General features: G+C 48.1%; 1 protein-coding gene across 1 annotated transcript; it reads left to right on the top strand.

Annotated features, from left to right (window-relative positions):
- The first annotated feature begins 2,108 nt into the window (after positions 1-2,108).
- Positions 2,109-16,369, top strand: RAB14 (RAB14, member RAS oncogene family). The gene is made up of 8 exons (XM_058038062.1): positions 2,109-2,282; positions 9,019-9,077; positions 9,937-9,990; positions 11,407-11,584; positions 12,583-12,649; positions 13,418-13,505; positions 13,810-13,840; positions 14,427-16,369. Exons 2-8 carry the CDS (start codon positions 9,026-9,028, stop codon positions 14,602-14,604), a joined length of 648 nt encoding a protein of 215 aa, XP_057894045.1. The 5' UTR covers positions 2,109-2,282; positions 9,019-9,025; the 3' UTR covers positions 14,605-16,369.
- The last annotated feature ends 418 nt before the right edge of the window (positions 16,370-16,787 follow it).

Below are 16,787 nucleotides of genomic sequence, written 5' to 3'. Positions count from 1 at the left end.
GCTTTCAAGCACTCACAAGAATAAAGAACCAAAGAAATGCAGATGCTGTTGCTCCATCCTTCTCACTCATGGCTTCTGTTAACTTTAAACTTTGAAGGAATATTTGAGCAGAGCATATAAAATGATTCAAAAGCAGGAGCTTTGAAGCAAATCTGTATGGCCTTTTACATCACCTCAGAAAGGGCGGCAGTTTTACATTAAATATATTTGGGAATTTCAGTTAAAAAGCTGAATCTTACTCGCATTTGGGTAATGGCTTTTAATTTTGCTGCAGGTAAGAAACATTTTATCCCAAAACTGCTTCTCATTTCTGTTCACAATTAAAATTCCCCACGAGCCAGACTCCAGATTGAAGTGAGCTGAGCCACCACAGTGATTTTTCCGAGTTGCTGAGCAATCCTGAGGTGTCTCCATGGGCTCTGCAGGGGAAGTGGCAGCCTGTGAGTGTGACTGGAGAGCTGCAGGGGGTGAGCAAACCCTGGGGGAGCCTGTGCCTGCCTGGGGGACAGGGCTGCCTGCAATCCCCCTGGAAAAGGAGCTGCAGCTCCAATCAGCCACTGCCATGGATGACTGCAATAATTCCCTGTCGCCAGTTCCATCTTGTGGAACAGGGAACCTCACCCTGCCTGACTCGGCCAACACTGAACCACACATAGAGAAATCCTCCATGTATTTTCATGTGTGATATTTGAGCAATTCTGAATTTTAAAACCTCTCATTACAGCGTCTGTGTTAATAGAATAATATTTGGGGCAGTAGCAGGGAAGTGAATTTTTTTCAAGTCAGTAAACCAGACTGCAACTGTGTCACAACAGTCAGGTCATTTTCCGTTTAAAGACTCCCTCTCGTGGAAATCATTCTCACTGGCTTGTTTTGACCTATTTTCCTAGTAAAAGTCACTCCATATAAGGTTTTGCAAAACTTGAAAAGGATTCTGTTGTAGTGTTGTCTGTTTTAAAGTTAGAACCCTGACAGTAACTGACGGGAGTCCTACATCTGTACTACATTGCCAGCAGACTTTTTATTTTTCTATTGAAAAATAGAAATTTCTATTGAATTGAATTTTTGAATCTTTGCTTTTTGTCACTCAGAGATTTATTTACTTAGTGTGTAGATCAAGGGGAAATAATTCTAATTGTTTTTCACCAGCGCTTTTCACTCTCTGAGGTTTCTGCCCAGGTAACAGGGAGTGTTATCTGCTTCCCCCTGGTAGAAGTTGAGTAATAATTAGGGGGTGGCTGATTCATGGAAAGCAGAGGATTCCCTGGGTGTTGCTCAACTAAGGGAAGGGAATTAGTAATGTCACAGTAATGGAGATGGAAAATGCCCATTCTGGAAAATACTTCCACAGAAATGTTATGGCAATGGCGAAGCTGCAGTTTGAATCTTGGACACTGACACACAGCAGACTCTGATGTTTTCCATAATGTGTGGGACTGAAATAAAATCCTTATTGGGGGAATTTACTGATACACTTTTACATCTCCTGAACCACCGATTTATTTTTTGAATCCCGTGAGCTGAGTTTTGGGCAGTACGTTGTGGGGGTAGGTCTTTAGGATCGCATGCCACAAGTGTTTAAAAAGCCGATATAAAATATTCAAAGCCCAAATGAACACCTTCGAGCATTTCACGGGACACACGGGGGGCTCTGGAGCCCCTCAGAGGTGCCGGACGCCGCTACAGCCCCGTACCTGCGCCGTGCCGGGCTGCTCCGGTTCGCACCATGTCCCGGCGAGACGGGGCTTCCGGGCGGATCACTGTTGGCTTCCGTGCCATTTTCCGGTAGAACAGAGCGGAAATCCGGGATTTTCCGGGAGAACAGCGCGGAAATCCGGGATTTTCCGCGGCGCCCGAGCCCGCTCCGCCCTGAGGCGCCGCCGCGGCTCCTCCGCCTGAGGGCGCGCGCGCTCCCGCCCGGCCCCGCCCGGCCCCGCCCCGGCCCCACTGCGCGCGCGCGCTCCCGCCCGCCCGGCCCCGCCCTGCCCCGCCCCTCGCGCCGGCGGGGTGGGCGGGGCCTCGCCGGGCAGCGCCCGCCGTGATTGGCTGCGCCGCGGCGCCCTCGCGCCCACTCTTTGTGCGGCCCCGGCGCCCGTCGAGAGTGGGAGGGGAAACCCCGTGCGAGGGGCGCCGCCATCTTGGCTGCGGGGGTGATGGGGGCGCAGCGGAGCCGCGTCTGAGGCAGCGGAGCGAGCCCGGACCGAGCCGAGCCACACAGCCCGCGGGGCACCGGGCACCGCCCGCACAGCCGCGCTGCACAGCTCCCTGAGCCCCGAGCACAGGTACGGCGGGCCGCCGGCGCCGCCCGCCCGCCCGGCCCGGCCTGCAGCGCCAGGCCCCGCGCCGGGGCTCCGCCGGGCCGGGCGGAGCGGGGCGGGTCCCGGGCGGGCGCGCTCCGGCCCGGTGCCGCCCCGAGCCGCGGCCCGGCGGGCCCGCAGGGCGCCGTGCGGCCCCCAGGGCGCTGCGGGCGGGCCCCGGGGCCGGCGGGGAGGGGAAGGGGCGGCCGGGCCGGCGGGGGGAGGCTGCGGGCAGGCCTAGGCCGCTCTCGGTGTCACCGCCGCCTCCCTCTGCTCCTCGGCACTGCACGGGCGGCAGCGCCAGCAGCCGGCCCAGGCGATATTTCTGTGTGTGTGTTTCTGTATCTCCCCCTTACGAGCTGTTGCAGTTGCACGTAGGGTGTGTATGTGTATGTTATAGGGTATATGTGGCTGATGTGCAGCGTTATCTCTGCTTTTGTTATATTGACCTGTGCCGTCATGAACTTTGACAGAAAAATAACTTTGAGGGTTGAGGGAAAAGCCACTTCCTATTTGAGAAAGCAGCGAAAGTATTGTAGACTGGGTTTTTTGTCAAAGCTTATTTAGGCTAAACAGAGTGAAATTATTATATTTCTCCTAATTGTTTATTGCCTGTTTGCAGCACACGAAGTATCTACAACATCTCTTGGTAGCTTTGTGTTGAATTGGAGCTGTGCTGAATTATCCTTGCACGAAAGCCAGGCAGAGGGGGGTGTCTGCATTGGAGTGGCCCTGCCAGTGCTTCTGGAGGTTACTCACTGTGGTTTCTGCTTTGAGATGGGGTAAATCTGTGTTGGGAGGTTTTTCAGAGCCCCTTAGTGAACAGTATTCACTCAGGCTGGCTGTATCCTAAACCATATCAAACCCCAAGTCACCACATCTTTTACAGATGTTATCCTGTGGAATGGATTGCCTGGATTGGTTCCTGTCATGGTTTGGACTGAGGGGCCCTTGTGCTTGGGCAGTACTTGCTAATGGGAAGAAAAAACCTTGGGGAATTTAATTACTAAATGTCACAATTTAATCTGGTTTATAAAGGAATTTGCTAGCTTCCTGTAGGGATTGGAAAATGTCATAAGTCTGACTGGAAGGAAGAAGTTCCTCTTTTCCATTTTCTGAGTAACAAAAAAAAAAAAAAAAAAAAAAGAGGAGTTCTTATGAAGGACAGCAGTTTGGAAACAAACCTGTTCTACTGGGGGCGCTGGGATGTAAAATGTAAATAATACTTGAAAATTACCTGCTCACTCCTGGGTATCTAATGGAACCTGGTTAGATTGATTCTCATTTTGCTGAATCTTCCTGAAACAGGAGGCAGAGCTTGGTTAATGTTTACCTAAAACGTCTGTGACTTGTGTTTCCCTAGGTGGGGACTCCAGAGTTCTGATTTGTTGGAATGACAGAAAACTCTTCTGGTTTTGGATATTCTGTCCCACACTTGGCTGATATCTCTGGACCTTGGCTCTCCTGCTGTGAGCAGACACACAGCAGGTTGGAGTGCTGTGTAGGAAGAGGAGAGCAGGAGAAGAGAGCAGATCCAAGTGGATCCAGGGTGGCTGAGGGCAGGGACATGGCAGGAGGTGCTGCAGCTGGTGAGGACAGGCAGGCAGTGATTAGTTCAGCTCTGCTGCTGGGGTGTGGCTGGGGAAAATTGAGGTGTGCACAAATAAATGCAGGAAGTTTAGGAAGCAAAATGGAGTAACTTTAATGAGGCAGGATGTGAAACCAGTAGAAGGACAGCCAGGACAAGGTGGGTGTGACTGGAGAGCTGTGAGGAAAGTCAGAAAGTGAAGGTAGTTTGTTATGGAGCTTTGATTTAAAAAGAAAAATGAAGTTCTCCTGGAGGAAGGCGAAGTGAAGGCCTTTAGAAGAAGCTGCTAGGCCTCAGGCTGGGTTAGGGTGTTTGACATGATTAGGGAACATTCCAAATGCATTTCTTCAGGAACAGCCTGGAAAGGGCTCTGCAGGGCTGCACTCTGAGCCCCAGAGCCTGCAGGCCCCCCGTGCTGCCAGGGAAGGAGCAACCAGAGGTGGGAACAGTGAGGAAATGCAAAGTGATCCTGGGCAGCAGCTCCCAGAGGCTGCTGCTGAGCAGAGATCACCTCAGCCAGATTTCCTGCCTTGTGCTCATCGAATCCTTTGGTGAAATCCAGAGGGGGAAGCAGGGGAGGGTGACTCTGGAGGAGCTGAGGATGAGTAAGGAGCTGGCCAGCAACAAGTGATGGTGTCACACAGGTGTGAAGGCTGCAGCAGGCTCAGACTCCTCAGGGACCAGGCTCAGCAGGGCTTTGTAAAGCCAAGCCTGCAAAAATGAATAAATATGCAGAGCAGGGTGGCTGCAGAGCATCATCCTAAAGAGGGCTGAGATGTTGATGTGGCTCAGGAAGACCTGAATGTCCTTGGTGTGTGAAAGCCAGAGAACCACAGTGGAATTTAATTGTAGCAGACCTCACAGCTTGCTGTGGCCAGCAGACCTGTGGGAGTTCAGTGCTTGATAACATTTTTAATTGATAACAGAACTGTTGTTACCTTCAGGGTGCTGTGCTCTGACAGGTGACCATCACTGAAGCACTCAGACTTTCTGAGGGACCAGTTGAAGCACATTGTTCTGTGCTTGACAAAAGTCCTTATCAGGGGAAAAGTGCAATTATGAAATGAAACAATGCCACCCCTCTGCAGCTCCTCCCCCTTCCTTATCAATCTCACTGTTGTCTGTTAATTAACATCCAAGTAATCTGCAGCTCCAACTGTGAGAGCTTTTCCTGCTGCACATCCCTGAAGAATGGTGCACAGCACACCTGGCTGCCCAGATGGACCACAGAATACCTTAACTGCCCAGTGCTTCCCTGGCTGCAGAGCTGTGCTTCGCAGGGAACAGTTACACAGCTGGGCACTGCTGAGTTTGAAGGTGGTGGTTTTTTTCCCCATCTCTCATCCCTGCACATGGACCATCCATCAGCTGATGCTGGGAACCACAGCAATGTCTAATAAACCTCTGCATGCAGGTTCTGGGCTCCTTTCATAACACACCTCCTCTTGTTGAGCATAAAGATATTAAATTTCTCCATGCAAATGATGCCCAGTGAAGAGTTAAAGCTGTGTCCTTGAGCTGGAAGGAACTGCACAGGTCTCACAAAGGCTGCTATGAATCTGGTATTTACACTTATGTTACTGTGATAAAGAATGTTACTGCAGTGTGCCCAGAACAATCTTATCTCAGGAAGTACAGATGTAGCTGATACTTGAAATAAGGCTTTGGTGAGATTTCCAAATACCTGTGTGCTGCTTGTTGATTAGAGGAGGAGATGTAGATGTACTGGTGTCTCATTAAGGTCATCTGTAATGTTATTTTTAAAAAGCCTGTAAGTAAGAAGAAGTTTGATATATGGGAAATGGATTTGGTGACACTGCTCACTGCAGAATTGAATGTAAAACAGAGATGAATTGTATAGGCTTTGAAATGAGCATAAATCTGTGCTTGGTGAGATCCTCTGGCCCATGGCCATCCTGCACTGAAGCTCTGGGCCCCAGGGCAGCCTTACCTGGAGAGGGGAGCCAGCACTGAGCTGGCAGCCTGGCCTGGGAGCTCCCAGACTGAACTTCTGCTTTCTGTTAACTGTAAACTCATGGCTGGTTAGCTTTGGTGTCACAGTGCCAGCATGGCCGAGGCTGAGCTCTGGGTGTTTATGTGCAGCTTTCTCAGCCCTGCAGTTCCTGCTCTCCCAGGAGGAAAGCAAGCCCCATCCCCCCGTTGGAATTACTGAGATTCACGTGTCTGGAGCAGAGAGGGTGGAGGCAGAACTCCAGTTCCTGCAGATGGGTGATTCCTCTCAAGGCACCAGCCCCTTGCACTGACATGGAGCTGATAGTTCAGAATTCTCTGACCCCTCCTGTGCCCTGCTCTTGTCTGGACTTCCTCCTTTCGCCTGCAGTAAATGCTGAGGTGGTCACTTTTCCAAGGCTGAATTCTCAGCAGGGTTTCTGTGTTCAGTTGGTTGCAGTTTTTGTTTTCTCCTTCAGCATAGAGTCCTTGTGGAATATCACTTCTATTCCAAGATCTGAGTACAGTTTGAATTCCTGCTAATCCTTATTGGAATTTGAGTGTTTAAAACTTTGTGTTTTAGTATTGCTTGGGTTTTTTACTTGAATTTTTATTTAAAGGAATCATCTGTTCTCCAGAAAATATTCCTGACCTTTACTAATGGTTTGGAGTATTTCAGAATCTTTTCTGTAATGTGACCCCTGGAATAAATGTATATACCAGTAATTTTTTTATATTGAAATAGCATAGTAAAGACTTTATTCCTTAGAGGGCATACTGAAAATGATCATATCTCAGCAAGCAGAAGCAGCCTGACCAACAGAGCTGTACATTTAGCAGTGCAGATCTAGGTGAGGCTCACTTCAGGTTGTGACAGAGACTGCACAGAGTTCCCAGTTTGTCCATGCTTTAAAAAAAATTCCTCCTCACTTTCCAGACTTGGATTGCAGGGTGCATTTCCCTGCTGGTTGGAACAGCAGAGCAGTTCAGCACTGTTTACCACACAGTGATATCCTGAAGTCATGTGCTCAGAAACATGAAACTTCCCTGTGTTTGCAGTGCTTGGCACTCCTTGGCCTCCTGCTCTTGGGAAGAGGAGAGGGCACGCAGGCTGCTGCAGATTTCATGGCCACTCAGGTGCTTGGTGCCCTGGCTTGGAGCTCTGGGTGCTGCTGGTTTGGGTGGGGTTGTTAACAGCATCAGGCACTGGATATTGCCATGCTCAGGATGCACAGGAACCTTTGGTGCACAGTGGTGCTCTTGGTGTCTCAGGACTGTAACAGCCAGCTGGTTTTGTGGGAAACAGGGCAGTTCCTGCTCTCCTCCTGAAGTACTTGCATGTACAAATCAGCTTGTCCAAGCTTTCTTTTGTACTTCAGTTACCTCAAGGAGCCCCAGTTTGGCCCTGGAGCTGAGCTGTGAGCGTGGTGCTCCTGCCCTGCCCAGACAGGAGGTGCCAGGGGAAGGGTCCTGCAGGAACTTGTGCTTTGTGTGCCCAGTTTACTGTGCTGGGGAAGAAAAAGAACATAATGTGTGAAGATGTTCAGGAAACTTGAAGGACTGGATGTTTCCACAGTGACACATTCCTGTGGAACTCAATATGGAGCAGTGACTTGTCTTTATTTACTGCTGTTGAAAATAACCATTCACATGTTGGAGCTGGTACTGTAATTCTGGAACCTTCCAGGAAATAAAGCAATAAAGCTGCTGGCTTGCTTGCTGAATTAGTGTCCAAATTTGTCAGTTTATTTCCTATCTTGGAATGAACTTGGTTCAGTGAACAGTGTGTGTCTCTGTTGGATTTAGCAGAGGTGCTTTGTGTTCTGCTGGGACAGAAGGACCCAGGAGTGTTTCCATGTCCTGAGCCAGGCGTGGAGGGGACACAAGGTGCACAGCCTGGCACTCTGCAAACCCTCTGAGCTGCTCTGGGAGTGTTCCCCTCCCAGGTCTAGATAAGCATGTTTGCCTCAAATCTCAGGGCTGGGAAGCAGAGGCTGCTGGCTCTGAGCTGGGAATGAGATTTGTGCATCTTTCCTACCACTGCAGCTCACTGAGGGGGATTAATTGTGGTGCAGGGAACAGTGCTTTGCTTTTGAGAAGGTCCCAGGCCTGGAAGCTTTCCTCTGTAGTTCTTTCCAGTATTGGTTTCATTTGTCATGTGAATGACACATGACCTAATGAAAATCTTTCTAGGCTCCAGCAGTGTTCCTTGCAAGGAGCACCATGTGTTTGTAATGGCTGGCTATCTGCCCTGCAGGAGCAGCAAGGGAAGTGCTGGATTCCTGCTAGAAATTTTCCACTTGCTCAACTGAGCAGTGGATCCAGTTTAACTTAAAGCCTGGGACCAAAGCAGGCATTTCCTATCTCTAATGTTACCTGGCAACATCTGGCCCTTACAGATGTGTAATCCTGGCTAACTGATGTGCGAGTTAGCAAGTCAGCTTTCACTCCTTGCAGATTTAAACAGCCAAAGCCAGTTCTGATTCCCTCGACATTTAGGAAAATTCTGGAATGTTACAAGTATCTTGACTGCCTTTTAAAAAAGAGAAACTGCTCAGCAGCCTGGCTGTAGCACTGCTGAGCTGACAAAGCCACAGAGATGTTAACCAACTTCCTGAACATCTGATTTGTGGTTTACAGAACTTTTCTGACATGGACAGGCAGCCCCCCAGGCCCAGTTAAGGCTACTACAGTAATCTTTTAAATCTTAGCTGTTCTGCAAACTGCTCTGATTCCTTTGTTCTGTTGCAAGTCTCAAAAGTGTGAGGTAATAGTTCCAACTTGCTGGTTTTGTTAAATCTCTCCAGGTTTTGGCTGGAGTCAGATTTTATTTTGGGTTGATCCCTCAGCTCCTTGGTGGGTCGGTGCTGGCCTGGCAGTGACTGCAGAGCAAGGACTGAGCTTTTCAACAGCTTTAAATCCTTCTGGACAAAATTGATAATCTGTGTTTCTGCTTGGAGGCCTTGCTGACAGGGGCTCAGAGCAAGCAGTGTGGGAGCTTTGCTGGCTGTGCCATGAATTCAGTGGCACTGGGGAGCTGCACAGGTCTGAACTGTGAATGAAAGGGCGGCTGGGGGAGAGAGGAACAGGAAGGGGTTTTTGTTTATATGAACTAAACTGGGTTATTTGGGTTGCCTTGAGAGAACAAGTATCAGTTCTGACATGTTCTCTTTTTTATTTTAGTGCCACAATGGCAACTGCACCTTACAACTATTCCTACATCTTTAAGTACATCATTATTGGTAAGTAGCAGTGGGCTCACACCTGTGGATGTTGTTGGGTACATGAGGAGCCTGGGGCTGTGCTTTCAGTCTGTGCTTGTCCCACCTCAGTCCCACAGGTCACCAAACTTCTCTACAGCTTCAGCACTTACTGGAGCATTTTGCATCATTAATCTCAGAGGTTTTAGAATTTATGTTGAAGGCACAAGTGCTGATTGGAAACCATTGCATGAGGCTCATAAACCTCTGTCAGGCTGTATTTTTGTGTTTAAATGTTGCTGTTAGCTGCAGCTCCCTTGGCTGCTTAGTCAGGGACTCTAAGGGATTGCATTTATTGCTGTCCTGGAAGAACTGGTCTTACTGTTAATTGTTTAATTGTTAATGACCTTGTGTAGGTGTAAATGATCTGCAGGTTTAAGTCAGGCTGCTTGACAGCCTCAGCCTCTGGAAGAGTTGGTTCTTAAAAGCTCTTGCTGTGTCTCACTCTTGGCGTTGTGCAAGAGCATCAGTGGAAATAAAGCAATTTCTTGAGGTGTTCTGGATGGTTGTCAGTATTTTGATGTTCTTACCACAGTAAGACAGCAGCAAACACCAAGTATATTTTACATTTCAGTTTCTTCAGCCGTACTTTTTATAACCTTGTGAAATACAATTATTAAATCAGTAATACAAATTAACTGTTTCATGAGTGATCTGCTCCTGCTTGTGAGCTGTATCTGCGGCCAGAGCTTCAGTGGCAAGTTGATAAATTCAAGGCTACAGCCAGGGATAGAATACTGCCCATCTGACCTGAGAAATGAATGTCTCTGTACCATTTGTTATGTGGGAGGAAGAAAACGTGCTTGTTGCAACAATGATTTAACTATTCTTTCTGTAACAGGGGACATGGGTGTAGGAAAGTCCTGTTTGCTTCATCAATTCACAGAAAAGAAGTGTGAGTATTTCAGTTCATGATATTTATTCTAACTGGCATTTTCATCCCTTTTCCCTGCCTGTTTCCATCATGCATGAGCTCACTTTGGTCTCTCTCTTACTCTCTGTGAGTTTGGCTTGTACTGGGTCACATTTCATTGACTTCAGCAGATACAGAAACAAATATTGATGTAATTATGGCAAAATGCTCCAGCCAATCCTGCCTGTGAGGAGTGGGAGGACTGGATCTGATTTTACAGCTTTCTGTGGATTTTGATATGGACAAAGAAATATTTAGTGTCTGAGCTTTGTTTGCTTTCAATATTGGTGTAGCTTGATCACAAGCAGTTGAGTATTTAGTGCTGTTAAGGAGCTCAAAAGGAAAAAAGAGAAATAATTTTCCTTAGAGTTCTGGTTTGCAGCCTTAAGCAGCCCTGCAGGACACTTGGCCTGCCCTGGGTGATGGTGTTGAGGGCTTGCTGCAGTCTGTCTCAGCTGAAACATTTCCTCATGTTTTGTCATCACTAATGAAGAATCAGGTTCAGTTCCTGCTGCTGTGGTGCTCTGGGCTTGGCAGCAGCTGTTACCTCACTCAGTGAGTAACTCTGGAGCTATTTCTCAGTGCAGGCATCACCATGAGCTGCTTGAGATGAGCTAACAAGGGGGTAGGAGCTGCAGTTTAAATATTTGTTTTCCACTAGAAACAGGAACTTCTAAGTGTTGTTTTAATGAAAATGCACTATCAGCCAGTTATTTAAAAGCCATTTTGCACATGGTCAGACTGTCCATGAGGAGAAATTCTGTCAGCACCAAGCCAAAGCAGTACAACCAAACTGATGTGCCAAACACCTCTGCTGTGACACTGCCCCTGACTCTAGGTAGCCTGAATAGCTCCTTATCCTGTCTGTATTTTCTTGATCTTCCTCAGAGATGAGCTTATTAACATGAATTTATCATAACTAGAAAGTTGCCGTTTTGGATTTGATCTGGTGTGTTTGCAGCTGCTTATGAAACTGGCATTTTCTTGGACAGTCATGCTACTGCCCTGTCTGAACCAGCTTGGGTGTTTGTATTTGAAAATGTGACACTTTTTAAACTGTATCTTTCTTGGTGATTCCCTAAAAATGATCTTTTCCTACTGCATTAAAATAGTTAACCTTCTGCAAGGATAGACTGGGAGTCAGCTGACTTGGTACCTTCTGATATGTATGGCCAAAGAGCAGCAGAGAAGGCAAGGAATTTTATAACTGTTCTTAAAACTAACAGCAGCTCAGGAAATGGAGCATTTTGTTTCTGTTAAAGTGATGCAGTTTGGGAACTGTAGCTGTAAAAATGCTTTTTTAGAGATGGAAATCTAGTAAAGATAACTGAAAACTTGTGATAGTCATATTTCCTTGTCCTAGGAAAATCTGATTTTTGCTCTTATTTTTCATGACAGTTATGGCAGACTGTCCCCACACAATTGGTGTTGAATTTGGCACAAGAATAATTGAAGTTAGTGGCCAAAAAATTAAACTACAGATTTGGGATACAGCAGGACAAGAGAGATTCAGGGCTGTCACACGAAGCTACTACAGAGGAGCAGCAGGAGCTCTCATGGTCTACGACATCACCAGGTAAGGGCAGCAGAGCTTGGGGTGCACAGCCCTGTAGGTTCTGTCTGTCTGTCTGTCCCTTGGCTCAGAGGCTGTGTGTGTGTCTGGATGTTCCCTACTGCATCCTCCCTGCCACACCTTGCCTAGACACCCCAGTGGTTAAAGGGCTGCAGATGAGGCACAGGGAGTGATGTGAGTGGCTTTTCTTGGGAAATCTCCCTGCTGCTGAGCCTGAGGGGTCTGCATGTCAGGCTGGGACTGCCTGGGTGCTGAAGTGTTTTAAAGACCTGGCTCTGCCCCCTGAATCTGCTGTTCAGGAGGGGATGCTGCTGCTGTGGAGGCACGGGCAGTGCTGCTGACCTGCAGGGCTGTCCTCAGGGGCCCAGCAGGGCTGCAGTGAACGTGCAGAGCTGCCCGTGGTGTGTGAGCTGAGCCTCCTCCCCACAGCCTGGCCCTGCACAGTAGCCACCCTGCCCTGCCTTCTCTGGAGCTGGCAGCTGAAGATGCTGCTCAAACAATAATGCATCAGATGCAACATGAAATACTTTTGCTTTCACACCTCTTTCATCTTCCTCTGGGGCTGTTCTTGATATTCTTCAGGCACCTCTTTGTTTTTTCCTGCATATGTAGATGTGTTTCCTGTTTGTGTAAATCATGTAAAACATGACCTTGTGCAGTTTGTTACTGAAGTGCTGTCCTGCTGCACTGTGTTCTCTAAGAGTATCTGACTGGAAACATTTAACATGTTCTGTTAAAAGCAGCACCAGCCTTGTGTGTGTGCAGAGCTTGGTTAGCAGTGGGAACTGGTCTGGCTTTGCACTGGCAGTGTAAGAGCTGCTCCAAGGGTTTAAAGTTGACTTGAATTTGTGGTCTGAGTCCACACTGCTGCTGCTTTGTCTGTCTTGAGGTGGGGAGAAGAGCAGGGATGATGGATGCTGCTGTGTTTGGATGCTGACTGTGCTGTTGGCACTTAAATATTTTATAAAAGGCTAAAAGTGTCCTCTCTGGATTCTTTGCAGAAGAAGTACATATAATCACTTAAGCAGCTGGCTGACAGATGCAAGGAACCTCACCAATCCAAATACTGTAAGTTGGACTTGATTTAGCTTAAAAGCAAGGTTGCTTCTCCCTGAGGAAGTGGTGGGAGGCTCTGACCAAGCACTGCAGTGGTCTCTGCAAGAGCTGCCTGTGTTTTCTGCACTGCTCCTGTCCCCACTTGCAGCGTGGAGTGATTCACTTCCCTACTGCAGCAAAAGGGCTTCCTCTAAAGTCTTCTGTGCCACTCACCTTTCAGGGTCTGGTTGAAGCAGTTGGAGACAAAATTGGGATGAAATGTGGACCAGCCTTGATTGTGTTACTCCTCCTTGCTTTGTGTCAGTAATGAGGTGAATGCTGTCCTTAGGCTGGAATGCAGATTGGATCTCCAGCAAAAGCTGGACCAGGTTTTGTGGAGGAAGATCCTTCTGGGTCTCTCTGCCCATAGCACAGAGCTGTTGTTCTTCAGCCTGTTCCTGAATGCCTCTAAAATACTTCAGCACCAAACTGATGAGAAAACTCTAAAGATTCTGTCTGGTGATTAAACAAATACAAGAAATGGCTCTCATGAGTAAAGAGCAGCTTTTTAGGCCCTCATCTCATGAGAACACCCTCAAGTCTTGGAAAGGGACAGCTGGAGATGCTGTTCCTGCTTTCCCACAGTGGGAGTGCTGGAGCAGAGTTCTCCTGAAGGCTTCTGCAGATAATCTGCTCTGCCTATTTCCCTTTGGGATTTTAGAAATTCTCTTTAATAATGAAGGTGGCAGTGAAAAGGCTCCTAAGCTTTTTCCCAAACTAACTTTTTCTCTCCTGACCCAGGTGATAATCCTCATAGGAAACAAAGCAGACCTGGAAGCACAGAGGGATGTTACATATGAAGAAGCCAAACAATTTGCTGAAGAAAATGGTGTGTGTTTTTTCTCTTGAGCTGGTACTTTCCTACAAGATAGTGATGTTAAAGTGAATCCTCAGCATGGGTAGCTGCAAGCTTACACTTCCAGAGTGATGGAATTGTGTGTACAAACTCTTGCTGTGCCTCAGGCAGTTTGATAACTCTGTGTAGTTCTAGAAGTCAGCTTGTGTTGATCCTTAACATAGTCACAAAAGCTAAAATAGTGCCCTGCATGTAATGGGAAGGCTGTGGTGTGTCTTGACTTCGGGCTCTCTGAGGTGTGTTGTGCACTGACTGTTAAACCTCTGTCTCTGAACAGGTTTATTGTTCCTTGAAGCAAGTGCAAAAACGTAAGTGACTTTTGGCTGCAGTAATGTTCAGATTGGTCTGTTTGTTGTGACTTGAAAGTAACTTGGAACTGAGAGCTCTGGCTGCATTTCAGGCAAAGACTGGTTGAATTCAAATGAACTGATTTGGATTTCAGGCCTTATTTGAGAATGCAATGTGTTCAGTGTGTAAAGGGTTCCTTCCCCTGGCTGTTCAGAGCTGCAGCTTTGGTCTGTAGGCAGTGACCAGCCCCTCCAGTAACTGAAGAATTGCTGTGCCATGCTTGGGGCTGGCTGTGTCACTGGGGATCCCCAGGGCCACCAGGAAATGTGGCTCCCACTGGCACCTGTCAGAACAGAACTTTTTAACAAGGAGAGGTTCTGATCCATAGTGGCTCCCTTGGCTTTAAGCCTGTCAGACGTGTCCTGTGCCCGTGGCTCGATGCCTTGTTCCTCAGTTCTTTTGCACAAATTCCCTATTCCTGCTGCTCCTGGTAGGGGTTGCCCCGTGCAGGGCCGGGCTGTTGGGCTGAGGAGGAGGGCACAGCGCCTGCCCAGCTCCCTCTGGCAGCAGCACTGCAGCTCAGTAACTCCTGCTGCTCTCTTGCAGTGGAGAGAACGTGGAGGACGCGTTCCTGGAGGCTGCCAAGAAAATCTACCAGAACATCCAAGACGGGAGCCTGGACCTGAACGCGGCCGAGTCGGGCGTGCAGCACAAACCGTCAGCCCCGCAGGGCGGGCGGCTAACGAGCGAACCCCAGCCCCAGAGAGAAGGCTGTGGCTGCTAGTGACCCCTCCGTGGCTCCTCTGACCCCTCACCTCTGGCTCTAGGGAGTGGTGCTTTTGACCGCTTCCCCATCTTCTGTACATCTTACCGGGTTTAATTAAAACTCTGAGACAAGTTTAACACAGTACTAAACTGCTAAACAACTTTAGATGTAATCAGGTTATCAAAGGCAAGTAGAGTAATAAAACCTCTCCTGCATGGTAAATCTAGAAGTTTTTTTTTTCCTTGATTGTCCTTGTGATAGTGTCACCGATACATAATTTAAACTGAGCACTGATGCTGGACTCCTGATTTTACACTTTTGCAGGGCTTTGTCTTGTATGGTTTATTTTATGGTTCTTTGGCCTTTCTTCCCCACCTCTAACTGTTCGAGCTGTCAGTAGTAAAGGATAAGTTTTTGCTGTGAAATGACTTCTGATGGTAGCGAGGGGCTCTGTAATGATGTGCTTTTGTTGGAAGAATTCCCTGTGGGATGTGCTGGGATCGGGGTGGCGCAGGGAAGCGATCTGTTCATTCTTGTGCTCAATAGCTTTACGTCATTCTTTTGCCACTTTTATCCTTTACCTTTGTTAACAGAACGTAAATATGTATAAAATTTGAAGGAACTGAGCTAACAGTTAAATACATCCTGTGTATATGATTTTAATGAAGAAAATGATGCCTGGCATTAGAGCAGTGTGTAAGAACCCCCCGTTTGTACAGTCTGAGCTCTCTGCGCCCCCGTGGCAGCACAGCCCAGCTGGGGCTGCAGCTGCTGGGTGTCACTTGCAGGGTCCCCACGGTGCTGGGGACACAGACACTAACACTAGTGGGGTGTGGCTCTCGTTGTGCACTGTGCAATGCTCCCCTGTGCACTCAGCAGTGCTCTGCCTGCTTCTCTTTGGCATTCTCAGGCTTCAGCCGTGGCCGGGCTCTCGCACACCTCCCGCTTTTGTACCTGTGACTTTGGGACTGGGCAGAGGCTGAACTGGACGTTTGGAACAACGTGTGCTCTCTAGGGATTTTTAACTACTCTTGTATTTTTTAACAGTGCTGTGTGAGGGGTTTTTTTAAGGGTTTTGCTTCAAGCTTTCAAGTACATCCTTCCTGGGGTGCCACAGCCTGGCCTGTGTGAGGGGGTGTCACGTGGTGACCCTGCCTGGGGGGGTGTTGCTGCACTCATGTGGGGTTTTACTGTGGCTCCTTGTGCAGCTTCACTTGGAAAATATCACAAGGTTTTAAAATGGAAGGGGGTAGGTGCTTAACCACAATCCTGTGTCCCACTTCAGGCTTACTGCAGCGTTTCAAATACAAAGTAGTCTGAAAATCCCTCTCTAGACACTAAAACTCTACGATGTTCAGACTTGTAAGTAACCAGTGGTACCAGAGTATTGTACAGTCAATGTTAAATAAAAGCCAAAACTGGAATGTGCAGACAATAGGATTTGGGTAACTCGTGTGCTGTCCCTTTGTTTGTCTGGTTAGTCCTTTTTTAACTCCTGTTCCTCAGTAGATGGGTATGTTCAAGATCTCCAGCTCCTGCATCCTGCTTAACCCAAGGCTGCACCAGGGTTTGCCCAGGGACCACGACCTGCTGCTGATGTGAAGTCAGTGTTGTAATGACTACAGCTTGTTGAGGTGCAATACCTGTACTCCCAGAGTAAGTTACAGTAGGTCTCATTGTTTCTGTCACAGAAAGGATCTGTTTGGACTGCTGTACTCCTCATTTGATGTAACAATGCTATTAATCTAAATATTTGTAAATAAAGTACCTGTATCTAGATAAACCTCCCTGCTGTGTGTTACTTGCTCTGGCCCTCTGTGCTGAGGGTGGGACCTGAGGAGAGAGAGCTCCTTGGAGTGCTGGGATTTGTGCTCAGCCTTCACCCTGGGCCTTTCCCAGAGGAATCTGCCAGTGGCTCCCAGAGCTGCTCTCAAAGGGAAGCAGGGCTGGGTGTGTTTGTTCCCAGTGAACTCTGACAATGGCTGCATAGAAAATGTTATCTTTAAAGAGAATGAGAAAGGGCAAGACTGATGCCACAGTCCATCCCTGGGAAAGGGTGGGGAGGGCTGGGACAATCCCTGCTCAGCCACTGGCCTGTGCTGGCCTGTGCCTTGTCCTGCTGCCTGAAGGATTTACAAAGTGGCTTTTCCTCTCTAAGTAGGGAGGAAGTTGATTGTAATTTTGTTGAGAAGCCATTGTCT

This window comes from Melospiza georgiana, chromosome 20 (genome assembly GCF_028018845.1).
Source record: "Melospiza georgiana isolate bMelGeo1 chromosome 20, bMelGeo1.pri, whole genome shotgun sequence".
In the NCBI taxonomy this organism is placed as follows: Eukaryota; Metazoa; Chordata; class Aves; order Passeriformes; family Passerellidae; genus Melospiza; species Melospiza georgiana.
Note: the sequence above shows the minus strand (reverse complement) of the source record. Positions and strands in the feature narration are given on the sequence as shown.

Coding starts and splice junctions, on each gene's coding strand:
- RAB14 (XM_058038062.1), top strand. CDS start 9,026: ATGGCAACTGCACCTTACAACTATTCCTACATCTTTAAGTACATCATT. Junction 11,585..12,582: donor ATGGTCTACGACATCACCAG/GTAAGGGCAGCA, acceptor GATTCTTTGCAG/AAGAAGTACATATAATCACT. Junction 12,650..13,417: donor ACCTCACCAATCCAAATACT/GTAAGTTGGACT, acceptor CTCCTGACCCAG/GTGATAATCCTCATAGGAAA.